This window comes from Zonotrichia leucophrys, chromosome 7 (genome assembly GCF_028769735.1).
Source record: "Zonotrichia leucophrys gambelii isolate GWCS_2022_RI chromosome 7, RI_Zleu_2.0, whole genome shotgun sequence".
NCBI lineage: Eukaryota > Metazoa > Chordata > Aves > Passeriformes > Passerellidae > Zonotrichia > Zonotrichia leucophrys.
The window spans coordinates 15,538,861-15,553,232 of NC_088177.1; the positions used below are offsets into that span (position 1 = coordinate 15,538,861).

General features: G+C 35.6%; 1 protein-coding gene across 2 annotated transcripts in view; it reads left to right on the forward strand.

Annotated features, from left to right (window-relative positions):
• The window catches only part of GLS (glutaminase), a 59,317-nt gene that overhangs the window by 5,869 nt on the left and 39,076 nt on the right, over positions 1-14,372 (forward strand). For both annotated transcript variants that reach the window (XM_064718919.1, XM_064718920.1), the window contains exons 2-7: positions 2,564-2,660; positions 3,141-3,262; positions 8,006-8,135; positions 8,867-8,946; positions 10,561-10,724; positions 13,615-13,673. In XM_064718919.1, the coding sequence (XP_064574989.1) occupies positions 2,564-2,660; positions 3,141-3,262; positions 8,006-8,135; positions 8,867-8,946; positions 10,561-10,724; positions 13,615-13,673 (652 nt within the window). The remainder of the gene's footprint in view (positions 1-2,563; positions 2,661-3,140; positions 3,263-8,005; positions 8,136-8,866; positions 8,947-10,560; positions 10,725-13,614; positions 13,674-14,372) is intronic.

Consider the following 14,372-nt stretch of genomic DNA (forward strand, 5'->3'; position numbering starts at 1 on the left):
GCTCCATTGTTTAATTAGGCTGAGTGACCCAATATTGAACAACAGCAGATGTGAAAGATATGAAAACCACGTTGAGAGATTTTCTGCTGTGAGAGGTGCACGTCTCTAAAACAGATTAAAATCTTTTGAAGAGGCAGGTAAAATCTTGGTTAAATGGCTGAAGTATTTTTCTGCATCTTCCCAGATAGAAATTCCATACTTGGAACAGCTGTAAAATTGAGTAATTGCTCAGAAATTTGTAATTAAATAGGTTATCAGTTAACATTTCTCAGTGTGTTTGCTGGCTGGTTTTGCCAGGGTGAAATAGCAAAGTTTCCTCTGCCAGACCTTAAGCAGTCCAGAAATGACTTGTGTAGCAGCAACCCTGCTTAAAACATGAAATGTCAGCATTTTGGGGAGCTCAGTTGAATGCTTTGTGTAAATGATGAATATGTAGGGGTGTAGATGATGTAGCTTAGCATAATTTTTAGAATTAGTTCCCTACAGAATTAGGATGCAGACATCCTAAAGCTTTAGTTGCTGTGTTGGAAGTCCTGGTTCTGTTGGCTTGACTGGACATACTATCCCCAAAGGGTTGAAAATGAAGCATGCTGCCTGGAAGACCTGAATTTTCTTTAGCAAAAGGGCTGCTCGGTAATTTGCTTGAGGTAGTTGCAAGCATTTGTCTTGGTTCAATTGCCAGCCTGTCTGTACATTAGTCAGCCAGCATAATTTAAATTAAAAAAAAATCTAGACTGTAAGACAAGGAAAGTTCTGTTGGCTTACAAAGCTGTCTTCTGTTCTTGGTATGTAAGTACAGGGTTTTAAATTGGAAAATGAGAGGTGATATTTTTTACTACTGGTTTTCACAGCTAGTTACAAGGAAAGGAGGGAGGCAAGGCCAGTCTAGAGGTTGTCTTAAATTTATAAGGGTATTTGGGTACAATCAGATTTTTATTTAAAATAATCATAAATCTGACTTGTGTAAGTATTGGCAGAGGAGAGGATTAAACGTCAGCCAGTAAGATTGCATTGGCCTATCTAAAGTCTGTGCTGAGCTGGAGTATTTTGTTTTTGCAGTTGTAACCCTGAGTTCTGTTATTCAGAGAATTACTAATCTCTTGAAAACTGCAGTGACTAGAATTTGGACCCACTTTTTCTAAACACATGCATAAATGTATAAAAATACATAAATTGCCACTGAGCATTCTAGTTTCAGGCAATGGTTTCTCTATTGCTGTATAGTAACAAAGTATTGCCACTATTAATATATTATAAGATAGACCTTTAAAACTGCTAGTTAAAATAATGTAAGATTGCATACTCTACATTTTTACATATACATATTATTACATGTATACATGTATACATAATAAATATGTATAATAAATATGTATGATGTAGAATGTATATGTAAATGTAAATGCATATATGTATTTACATTTACATATACATTCTACATCATACATATTTATTTCTTTTGGTTTGATGTGTTTTTGTTTGTCCAACATTGGAACATTGGCTTTTTTGTCTGGAAACAAACCTGGGCACTTCAGGTGACCAAAGAATCAGAATCCCTTTGCTGTCACTGCCCCTCAGTCTGAAGTGCAGTGGGCACTGCTTACAGGGCAAGTGTAAAGACTGAGGCTCCTGCCTGCTGCAGGGTGCTTTGGAATATCAAGGAATATTTTTAGATTTTTTACAGGTTAAATCTGTAAACTTCAAAGGGAAGGGAAAGCTGTCAGTACTACAGCTTTCTGTCTTAGAAGAATCTGAGTGCTTTGTGAGGTAGGTTTCCTTCAGATTTCACGTGAGATGGAGATGCAGGTAATGAAGGCCTGCAGGCTGGGGAAGCACATCTCAGAGTGAAGTAGGTAACACCTGGGATCCTGGGAGAGGGGTGTGTTTGCACTGATAAGCACAGTGACCATTAAAGGTGCATCTACACTGGGTTTACTTAGCTAAGTAGGTGTGATGAGAGTCACTCCTTCTGCTTCAGGTGCTCGATTATGCTGCAGATGGCTTTGCTTGTCTCATGGTAACTGATGGGGCTTACATAAGCTTCTAGAAGGATAAGGACTTCAGGACTCCTCTGTGGAGTCCTGAAAATGGGATTGTTTTGAAGAAAATATTACACATTTATCCTCTCCTTCTCTTGCCTGTAGAACAGTTGGGTTCTGTTGCTCTACAACTTCATTATGAGGCATATACATCCTGGAATCTTATAAATAATTTATCCTCTGCAAGTGACATACCTATCCTTGGTAACATCAAAAAGAGGGATATGTGATTAATCTGCTCCCAAGAAAACCTAAATATAATCTTAGTGGTGAATGTGTGACAGTAAAAATATGACTGAGTTGCAGTTAAGAATGTCTGCTGCTGTAAAATCTATGTATGCTGCTTGTAATATTACCATTTTTTTTCTACTTGAAGTCTAACTAAGCTTTGTGTTCACTGATGAAAACGTTCTTTGAAATTAGTGGTGGCAGTGAAAATGTGTTTGCCTGAGGATAATACAAAAACGTGTATAAATAAAAACAGGCACTAAAATAATGTATGTGGGTTTTTTTCTGTTTTCCAGTAAAATAAAACAAGGTCTCCTTCCCAGCTTAGAAGATCTGCTTTTCTATACTATTGCAGAAGGACAAGAAAAAATACCAGTTCATAAATTCATAACTGTAAGTTTACTGTTCCAAAGTGCTGTATGAAAGCTAACTACTGCATGGTTATTTTAATATTTTAAATGCAAGAATGCAAAGAAAGAATTTCTGTTGTACATGTTTATCTGGAAGGAATGTATTGTTCCCCCCAGTGATGTTTCTGTAGTTAAGTAAGAGAATGAGTATATTCATGTTATTATTCACTTCTTTGATGTGCAAAAGAGTATGCTTGAAAGCAGCTGTGCCTGTGGCATAGCTCAGTAGTATTTGTGCTTGTGTAAAATCTAGTTGGACCACTGGATTTCAAATAACATTAATGGTTTGACATAAAATGCAGCCAAAATGGCCAAAGGAAATTGCTAAAGAATCAGTAAAGTGTCACAATGTCTCTGTTGATGATGCAGTGGCAGATCTCTTACATTGATAAATGCTGAGCAGTAGATAACTTGATTGTAATAGCAATCTTTTCACTTATTAATTGCTGTTTTATTGTAATAGGCACTCAAATCTACAGGATTACGTACGTCTGATCCTCGATTGAAAGAGTGCATGGATATGCTGAGACTGACTCTTCAGACTACTTCAGATGGTGTTATGCTGGACAAGGACCTTTTTAAAAAGTAAACGTTCTGTCAATTATGTAACTGTATAATTCTGAATGAATGCTGTCTGTGTGTTACTGAGGGTGTCTTAAGGAGAGACACGAGGTATATAAATCAATTAGAATGGGAGTCAAACACACCCTCCTGATGCTCTTTTGATAAAAGTTGTTCTCAGATTTCATGCAGCAGACAGAGGCTGTGTGATCTCCACAAGAGCTTAATGTGTCAGTGTTGTTTGCATGTGTGTCTGACCCCATACTGCAGCTCCTGGTCAGGTGCCAAACAAAATTAATTGATGCAGCATGAAGTGTTTAGTATGATTACATAAAACTGCTCTCTCTCTGTGTTGTCAGTTTTTAATCAGAAGTTCAGGATGCTGCTTCTGTGTGGCAAGATGTTCAGAAGGATGTATGTAATTCTCAAAGTGAGTGTGAGGAAACAGTGACATTAAATTTCAGGGTAGGTGGAGGTGAGAGGGGTTAGGATTGCTGACATTGGTCTGTTTTGGAAAAGATCTGTGTGCTGTATTTTAGTGATGCTTTTGTTTGGTTATTTTTGGCAGAGTCTGTAGTCAGCTGAAAGTATAAGCACTGTTCATGTTGTCTTCTGCTCATTTCAAGCACCCTTCTTTGCTCCTCTACTTTACAGCTTTTGTGTGCCAAAAGACTGGAAATGTTGAGGCTCTTAAATTCTGAAATGAAATTTTTAGACTGTTTTTCTGTCTGCATTTTTATTCCATTTGCAGGGTAAATCATAATACCTAAAACTTTCTTGTACATACAATTTTCTAAGTACATATATATATAAAGTACATGTATTTTGTGTACATATAGGTATAATACATATGTACAGTATATGCTTATGCTGTACTATGTATTGACATAGCTTTTGTAAGCATAAATATAAATATGAGTTTTTTGGAAATAGATTGAGAAAAAGTTAATGTCTGTGTGTGCAACAAAAAAGCCAGTCAACTCCTTAAGCAGATGGACCTTTACCTTGCTTTGTTAAGGTCCTGCATGGACTAACTTTACTCCTGTGTTAAGTTCTGGACCAGGTCTTAATTTTTTAATTGTCAGCTGAGTAAGAACTCTAAATTGTTAGATTCAGAAACCTTCCTGGGTACATGGATGGATTGGAAAGGAAATGCATTTGCTGTTATCTGTTACATTTATACTAAAAGGCTTATTTGTCACTGTAAAGTGAATTATGTTTTAGGCAAGGGCTCTTCATTTGAAAAAGAATTTATTTCTAATTAGCAGGATTATCTTATGTTCTGTGTCACATCTCTGGGATTTGATCCTCTGTGTGAGGACAGTAGTCATTACTATAACAATTTGTGGAAAGCTTACATGGTTGCTTCCTGTGTAGGAAGAGTTTTGAATGTGAATCTTGTTTCACATAGCAAGTTTTTCTCTGCAGTAGCAGAAGGTTCCTTTGTCACCTTTTTTTGTGAATTAAAAACCCCTGAATTTCAGTTACCTGTTTCTTGTAGGGACACTGCATTTGTTGTGAAGAGGCTTGCACAGGGTCCCTCTATTTTATTCTATGAGAGTTTAAGGTGTGAAATATAATAATGTATCTATTCAGCTGTACTTATCTCAGGACTTGAAAGCTTCAGTTCCCAAAACATAAAAGTCAGGGGTGTAATTCTCCTCTTTAATTTGAATCCAAAGCTGCCAGATCAAATAAAGTATCAAGGTTAAGTGATCTGGAGTGGTGGTAGCATAAGTTTGACTAAATCAATCAAGTGCAGTAGAAATTACCTGTAAAATACACCAGCTCGTGCACCTGTATTGTCTGTCATTCTGTATGCCCTTTTAGTGGTTCTAAACATTAGGCTCCAATTCGACTAAAATTGCATTATTTTGAAGTTTTTTTGGCTTTACAGCACTTTCCACATTAGAAAGAATCTCTATGTTACAGGCAGAACAACTTGGAGTTTTAATCCTTCATCTGCAGAATTTCTTTAAATAAAGATTTCTAGGCTGCACATTGCAGAGAGAGTTTTGATAAATTAATGAATTAGCTGTTGATGTTGCATTTGTATAACATAATGTGGTCATTGCAGGGTGAGACCAGGCTGCTGATGAAAGCAGTGCAACATGCTGCTTAGCTTGCTATGAGAATTTTTTTTCTTTCCTTTTTTTCCTTTTTGGTACTACTTAATATAATGGTACTCTGTTATAATAATAGTACTCAACAAATTCATCTGTTGTTAGATGAAACTTGGGCTGCTTTGTGTAGGGAAGCAGTAATAGGCAATCTGAGTCAGAACTTGAAAAATAATAGATAAACCTAACAAGGTGGTAAAGGAAACAAAGTGATCCTAACTTTGTGCTAAAGAACAAAGATGCAATTTCCAAAACCCCTCAAACTGCTTTCAAAGTTGGTTATACAAGTCACTGACAGTTAATATTGATCATAAGACTTGCAGCCAAACCTTCCTAACCAAAATGTATCAGGGAAAATTTATAGTTTGAAATTACATTTTTTAAAGCAGGGCAAGAAATACTTGGATTGGGATTTGGCAGGAGAGTTCTGGGTTTTTTTTTCAGGCTGACATTATAAAGTTTGTTGAAATGGAAGAATGTAAAGTAGCACTTTTTAGAGTACCTATCCTGAACAGCCACTAAACTATGTGAGAGATAAGGGCCAAGTTGTTCACAGTATTTGACTGTGGAAAGGTCTTTATTTATCAGTATAATTATTTACTTAAATTCCTCCCTATGATCTTTTCCTATTGCTCCACTTCTTCAGAGCCTGAGGCCAGCCATCTCCAGAGGGTTACCTGGAACATAATTAGTTAATTACCTAGGTGGGAGGAGATGTCAGCTGCAGAATTTTAGAGGCTGTCTTGGCTCATGTCCTGCCTGACTGAAAATTGTCAATCCCCTTTACTGTCCTGTTAAAGGGAGTAAAGAACTCTGTGATTTTGTCTGTGCACCTGTTGTTCTGAATGCCCATCTAGATAACCTGAACCCTGGTATTTAATTTAGTCTATGAATTCATAGGATTTGTTTGGGTTAAGGAGTACCAGGATAAATACCCAGACAATGACCTTGGCAGAGCCTGGGAAAAATTGGTAACAATAGTAAATATCCTTCACCAGCACAGCCATTTCTGTAGTGAGTTTTAATCCCTACATTGAACTGCTGAAGTGAGCATCATGGGCTTGGTGTAAATTTTAACTATATAAATGCCCTTCTTGTTTCAGAAACATAATGTCATCTTAAGAGAACTGTATTTCAGTGCACACTGCCTTCTTGTTTTCCAGCCTTTTGTTGAATTGTTCTAAAAGGTTTGGGTGAACTTCAGATATTTGTTTCTTCTTATAGGAGGGCTTAATGCTGTCCAGGTAGTACAGACAATGTAGAAGTGCATCTGAAGTTTGAACCTAGTGCATGTTATGCTGCTAGTCCTTCTGCTCACGTAGCTGCCATCAGTGTTATTAATTACTTTTGAGAAGAGGTTTTGCACCTGGACTCGGTGACTGTAATTGGAAGCAAAAGCAAACAGCAGTTTTTGCAAAATACAGAAAAAAAATGACAGATTGCAACAAAAACAACTCAACTGCAGTTTTCACACAGGCTAAGAAAGCGGTGTATTACAGATAGCAGTTTGTAAAGTGACTGTACATCGGAAACTTCAGTTTCTCTTTCACTTTCAGAGAGGAGTGCTTATCAGCATTTGAAATGGATATCAGTTCAATTTAAGATCAAGTCCTCGAAGTAGGAGGAGTTTAAAGGCCTAGAAAAAGAGGGAGGATTCAAAGGGAAGATAATTCGTAGCATGTGCCTAGATGTTCTTAACTTTCCATTTGCCTGCGTTAATAGTATGTGCCTGCTTCTGTCAACAGTGCCAGAAGGCACGGTGTGAAGGTGTTAATTTAACTGTTTGTTTGCTGTCAAACCTGCCTTTGGCCTCCTTGCCCTGGATGGGGCTGTTAATGCCTTTTATCAGGTCGTATTTCAACTGACTTGATAATGGCTGCCAATTGCTCTCCTCTCTCACCCACAGCCACACCGCTTTGAGCATGTCTCAGTTTGTGTTTTCATCCTTCCTTCTGTTTGTCCTAGATAAGTCTCTTCCTTTTTACCTCATCGTTTTTTCGCTGTCCCAGATGGGCTGACGTTCAGAGGGTGTGGCCGATAGTGTAACTCTGTTTTCTGGGCTAAAACGCAACAGATTCCTTGAGTGCTGGGGATTTGAAACAAGAAACTTGCAGTATGGCTCACTACTGACTTTTGCTTAGTGCCGGAGATGTTATCAAGTTTTTCCACAGGGTTTTTTCCTTATTAAGAATGGAATCACATTCCAGTTCGGTCTGTTGGCAGTGTTATCACCTCAGTTAGTGGTGAAAGGGTGAAGTGAGAGAAAGCAACCCTGAACCTCCCAAGTCTGCTTTATTAGAACCTTTTTAGACAAGGTCTGGGTTAGATAAACTTCAGATAGTTTGATCCCAAGAATTGGGTGCTTTAGATCCCTTTTGCAAGCTGAGGTGCTACTTGAAGGCCGATTGGTAATACCTTGCACTTGAAACTTCCAAAGAGAGCTTTAAGTAGAAAGGAATAAAAATACATGCAGTAAAGCTATTACAACTAATTTTAAAAAATGGAGTGGCAAATTGGAAAAGTAATATAGACTCCTCCTCTTAGGCATGTAGCTTCAAGGGACTGAAGGTCCTAATTAAATTACATGTAATTGCTTTTTCATGACTTCATTGTTCAAGTACTAATAAATGTTTTTAACTTTTTGCAGGTGTGTACAGAGTAATATTGTGTTGCTTACTCAAGCTTTCAGAAGGAAGTTTGTCATTCCAGATTTTATGTCGTTTACTTCCCATATTGATGAGCTATATGAAAGTGCTAAAAAACAATCTGGAGGAAAGGTAATCTCTTTGTAAATTGAACTTCAAACTTCTGTAGATTTTCAGTATTAACCAAATGCATAATTTGTTAAGTAGACAGGTTTTTCTTAACATTTTTTGCAAAATTAAACTGGTAACTTGATGAAAGAGTTTTGAAGTTCAGTTATGCCTGCACTGTGTAAACTGTGTTAGAAATAAAGTTCACAGCCTCTAAGAATCTTGTAGCAATTTGATGTTAGGATATGAAAAGAGCATTATTCTTTCTTTATATTACATAAACTATAAAGCTGTTGAATAATTTATCAGACTACACTTAGTCTAGAGAAAAATTATGCAGCTCTACACATCTGTCTGGATTGTGTGATGAAAATAATTGTTAATACTGCACATTGGTTAGTAAATAAAATTTATTTTCATGCTTATTTTGCATATGTTAGTTGAAAAATCCCAGACTGTGTTACAAACTAAAAATTTTATATTACTTGAAAATGATGGACATGCTGTTACACAGAACACAGATACCTCTCTGAATATGCTGAAAATTTTACTTAGAAAAATGTTTTATTTGATAATGATCTAGTGAATATAATAATTTCTAATGAAATTTTAGGTATATCAAGTGATAATTTATAGAATAAATCAGTTGTACCTTGTGTATAGAATAAATCAGTTGAACCTTGATATTTATTTTAATTAATGTAGAGTTAAGTATTTTGGATATTGTAATGTGTCTCTCTTTCACACTGTGATAGGTTGCTGACTATATTCCACAACTGGCTAAGTTCAGCCCCGATTTGTGGGGGGTGTCACTTTGCACCGTGGATGGACAGAGGTATATTTTAACTTCTACATTTTGTAACTTCTGTATTTTGTTCTTGGAGTAGTTGAAGGAAAGATAGAGGCAATGCTTCTCTAGCAATAATATTTGGAAGTTGAAAAGCTTTGTCTAACAGTACCTGTGCATCAAGCTGTATAACTTTCTGTGTAGGTCACAATGTACTTCAGTGTTAGCTCCTTCTCTGCATTTTAATGTTTTCACTGTAACATTGTTATATAATCTGTGTGTCACTGAAAAAATGCAGACTCATGTTCTTTAAAAAGAAAAAGAAGATGTGGGAACTGGACAGAGCTGAATACAATTTTGCTTTTCAGGTTTATCAAGCTTTCCCCTGTAAGGGTGTATGTAGGTCTTAGATCTGGTCAGAGTGATTTTATTTTTCTCAGTATTAGTAACTCAGAGTAGCAGAGACAGTTAGGAGCCTAGAGGTAAAGGGATACCTTGCACCATCCAGCTGAGAAGTAACATGAGCTCTGTGTCTCCCTTTTGAGTACACAATGCAAGGTGCCCATCAGCTCTGCTGACCTGCAGTTTGCTGTGGTCCTGCTGCAGGTTCTGGAAACTGCAATTTTTAGGTGTTGTGTTTGTGAATGGGGCATTTCTGAGAGCATCAGACTTGCTTCTGGTGACTGTGGCTTGGAGTTCATTTCGCCATGATCTGTTGAGATCCATATGTTTGCTTATAATTAGACATATGTTCTGTAATCTCAGGGGAGGAGCTGTAAAAGTAAGCAGAAGTATTTTTTTCATCTCCCTGTTAAGGTGTCTGAATTAGAATCTATTAATAGTAAAAAACCTTATACTTTAAATTGACATTTTGCTTTGTTTTGGATATTATGTGCTAATGAAAGTTCTTATAATGTTAATTTTTGTAATGCTTAATGTTGTGTAATGTTAGCTTTTATAATGCCAAAATGGTATTGTAATTTTCACTGAAAGCCTTCTAGTGTTGTCTGCAAAGAACAGAAGCACATCCACTCCTGATTTTGCCATCAGACAAGTGACTGCTGCAAGCCTTTTGCTCTCTAGATGCGGCATATGCTGCTTGCATGAGTCACTCTTTGGTGCAGTCTGAAATAGATGCTGAAAGTAAACTTTCCAAAAGATAGCATGTAATAAGTGCTATATCTTTGCCATTATTAAAGGAAATGTAAATATGGCCATTTGATGATTGTTCTCAAATGGCAGAAGCAGGCTGTATCTCATCTTTGTTTATATAGACATAAATCAGTATAGTGGCTCTATCTGGGTCAGCTGTACCCTGCTGAATATGTGGGTTGCAGTTGAGTAGGATAAGTGTAAGACTAGAGCTTTGAGGTGATTTTTTGCTCTGGTGCAAACCCATTTCTGAACTTCGTTTTTATTTTGATACCTCTGCAGTAGTCAGCAACTGACTTTGTTATGCTTGGCTTATGGAGTCAGTTGCTAAAGCCTCTAAATCTCATTGTTATATTCTTTAAAATCAGACTTAGTAATAATATACTTTGGCTTTTTGGGATGTTTTTGTTAATAGTCCTTGTATGTTGAAGGATAGATGAAGCATTTAACACTCTACTGCCACAGCTGACAAACAGGAAATTTCAAGGATGTTCATCTGTGTTTTCCCAGGCATTCTGTGGGTGATACCAAAGTTCCATTTTGTCTCCAGTCCTGTGTGAAACCTTTGAAATATGCGATTGCTGTCAATGATCTTGGCACAGAGTATGTGCACAGATATGTTGGTAAAGAGCCCAGTGGATTGAGATTCAACAAATTGTTCCTGAATGAAGATGGTAAGAGATACATTATACTTAATAATGCAAATACTCAGGTTTAGAAAATTATGAGGCAAGCCTACACAGTTTTTTCTGTCTTTTTGGTTTTACTGTATCCTCTTAAATATTATATTTATATATTTTGTCTTATTATTAGGCAGTGTCCCAGAATATTTTGCTATCAGCAAGGTAGACTTGGTCTCTGTTTAGTCACTTTTGCCTCATTTAGAATGGTAGTGAAAGATGTTTTATTGCTTCTGTTCTGTTTGCTAGTTACTGAGCTGTAGGAAAACCCAAACAGTGCAAGCATTTGAAATTTATTTAGTTGAGGTGGTAGCAAGAGTTCTAGGTTTCTGTAAAATGGTGGTGAAAGAATCAAAAATGTTAAATTGATTTTAAAAAACATATCACTTGTCAGCCTTCTGAGAAGCAGGTGCTGGTGCCAAAGGCCAGCACTGACTAGTTTCCAGAAGGCAAAATCTTCCCACAGTTTATTCTAAATGGAATTTGGCTGCTGATTCAAAACAATGTGTTTATTTTTTTTCCCTGTGGCAGGATTATTTTAGCGAGAATTTCTCCCACAGCACTTACCTAGAATATTTCTTTTTCATATTATATTGATTTTTAAGCACGGAAATGGGTTTTTTAAAAAAAATTTATGGGAAAATTTTGAGAAACATGACTCATGTAGCCTTAGAGGAAATACTGGATGTTATCTCTGAAACACAAATGTTTCTTCTAGTGGGTCTGTCTCAGTAAAAGAACAGACAATGTTTCCGTTGCCATGGTATTGCAATTAATATTTAATTACCAGCATAAGGCTTGGATGGCATTTTTGTCAAGGACTGTATTGAATTCTGACTTAAATATCTGTAGTATTAATATATTAATGATATCTAATTATATCTATTATATTTTAAATAAATGCAAATTATTTATATAAAAATTATTTATTTATACCTTAAAATCCTCTTTCCATACATAAAATTAAAATATATCTTTGCAATTTATTTCTTCTCTTTTATTATGTTAGTAGGAATACATTGCTAAGAAAGGATTAAGCATTTTGTCAAGTTATGCCATCTTGTTTTTGCTTTTCTAGTTTTTCCAAATACAGTGTTGTACAGTGTGAAGACTTGTCTTTCATATCCTACAAAAGCTCTACTATAAAAAAAGCTTTGATGGTGCTGAAAATTGCCCCTTAATTCCTTATAGATGTTCTAATTTTCTAATATAGATGTTCTATATTTTCTCTTTTTAATTACATGACAAAGTGTAGTAATGGTTTTCTTCTTTTATTGCTACTTTTAAAATTGAACTATTGGAGAAGATGAATGGGTGGGCTGTGATCTTTTACTGTTATACTTCAAGAGTATTTATAAGGCTGTTATATATACATAAGAGAATTTGGACAACTGAAACTTTGGCCAATGAACATGAAATTAATAAAGACTTAATTGACATCATAGAAAATTTAGTTTTTAAGTATGTGCTTCTGTGGCTGATAGACATGAGAAAAAAAGTGCTGGAACTGACCTCTTTTACAGATGGCCTCTTTTACAGTCCTTAAGAAAAGACTAAAACAGAAAGTAGAAGTCTGATAAATAGAAACATTTCAGTAATAGTGAGAGAAAGGGAGGTTGAGTTTCTCCAAGTAAAGGAAGAGGAGGGAAGAGAAGGATTTAAAAGGTTAAATCTACACTTGTAGATTCAAACCACTGTATGAACTTCAGATATGCAGAGTATTTGTGAGTTTGAACATCCATAAATACTTTGAAGATGAGATTTGAAAATTTAAAAAAAAAAGTCTTTAATCTGTATACTTTCTAAATATTCAGACACAGATTTCATGTTTGTAATCCAGATTTTATGAAGTGATACACAGGTGTTTGAAAACTGTTCATACATCTGAAGGTGTTTTTTCTATACTAACTATATGGAAGATTGCTAAAACAGGATATTCTTGTGTTTCATAGTTTACTGGTATTGAGATTCAAACTGGAAAGAATGAAGAATATTTTAAGACATAAGTTATGGCTAAAAATGCCAACTTAAAGCAAAAAGCTGTTGCTCTGTTTTGAGTATGATCTGTGCTTTGTGATGGAAATTTGGAAACTTCTGCATGCTTATGAATATTGACTTTTAAAGCTTGTTTTTGAAGATTGACTGATAGTCATAGATAGCTAAGTGCCATTGACCATTGTGCAGTTTTTGAATCAGTTTTTTTTTCAGATTTGGAGGTAAAAGAACAGCAAATAAAGAATTCAAACCTGTCATGGTATTAATGTATTGAGAATTGTTTGAAGTTTTCAGATACCACAATGCTCAGAAGTCAACATCCTAGTTAAAAGGCACATCAAAAATGTTAGTTATAAAAGAGAAGGGTAATTTGTGGAAGGTAGATGATATGGGAAAAGTAAGATGGCTGGTAAGAGGTTTTTTAGAAAAAGCAGATACAGAAGAAGGTGATTTATTCAGCAGCCAAGAACAACTTGGGAATGCAAAGATACTGTTAATATGGAGATCAGTGGGGAAAAAGGAAAATAGAAGTGTAGCAGGTATGTGCAAGTCAGCTATGAAGTAAGCTAAATTCTTAAATGAAAAGATTTGTAACTTTCAAGAAAAGAAATGATACCAAACCAGAAAAAAACCAAAATGACCAAAATGTGTTATTAAGTAGCATAAGGCTGAGTGTATTCTAAGCTGTTAAGTATTGTGCTTATAATGGTAGAATATTTTGTATAGTGTTGGATGACAATATTTTTTAATATTATGTAATTGCTATTCTGCAATAGTAGCTTTTCAGTCATACTTAAATCTAGAATAATTTTTCACTTAGGCACCTCACTGGTTTTGTTTGACAAACATGTCTTGGAATATATTTGTAATTAAAAACTTTATTTCACAGACAGGCCTCATAACCCTATGGTGAATGCTGGAGCAATTGTGATCACATCTTTAATCAAGGTAAAAAGTTAATTTTTAGTTTCTCTCTGAGTATTTTAGTAGAATGTAGAAAAAATGTTTTGTGCAAATTATAAACTATATTTGATTTTTGTCTGCAGTATCTGATGGCACTTTACTCATTGGCAGGTAGACAAACTGATATTTTGGGAATTGTGACCCTTCCAAACGAATGCATTGTTAGAATAGCAGTTTCTAACAAGTATCAGTGCATCTGAAAAACTCTTTTTCCTTGATGGTATTAGATTTGTTTCCTTCTTTAGCTGCACAACACTTGATATTCTCTTGAGAGTGTTCCTTCTACTTGATAATTGCTGAGGAAGTATATTTCTCAGGAATATACTTTCTAGAGCTCAGAAGTACATTTCTGAGTGTCTAAGTGCTCTTAAAGAGCATAAAGTTACAAGAGTATTTCTTGCAGTGCAGAAGAAATGGAAGATGCTGTAATTTGTACAGGAGCAATGCTGCTATATCTGAATGTCAGTCTTATGTTGAATTTGTGTGTTATTAACATCCTGCACCACTAAATTTTGTTGAGCTTCTATGGTACATAGTTGCTTTTGGGATGTAAGTGTACTTTCATAAACAAGAGTGTTTGAAAACAGGAACTTATTTTGCCAAGCACACCAGGTCTGAATGACTTTACATCTTCAGTCCATAATCTTGATACTTTTGGAAAGCTCTATTTTATGTTTTTCCTAG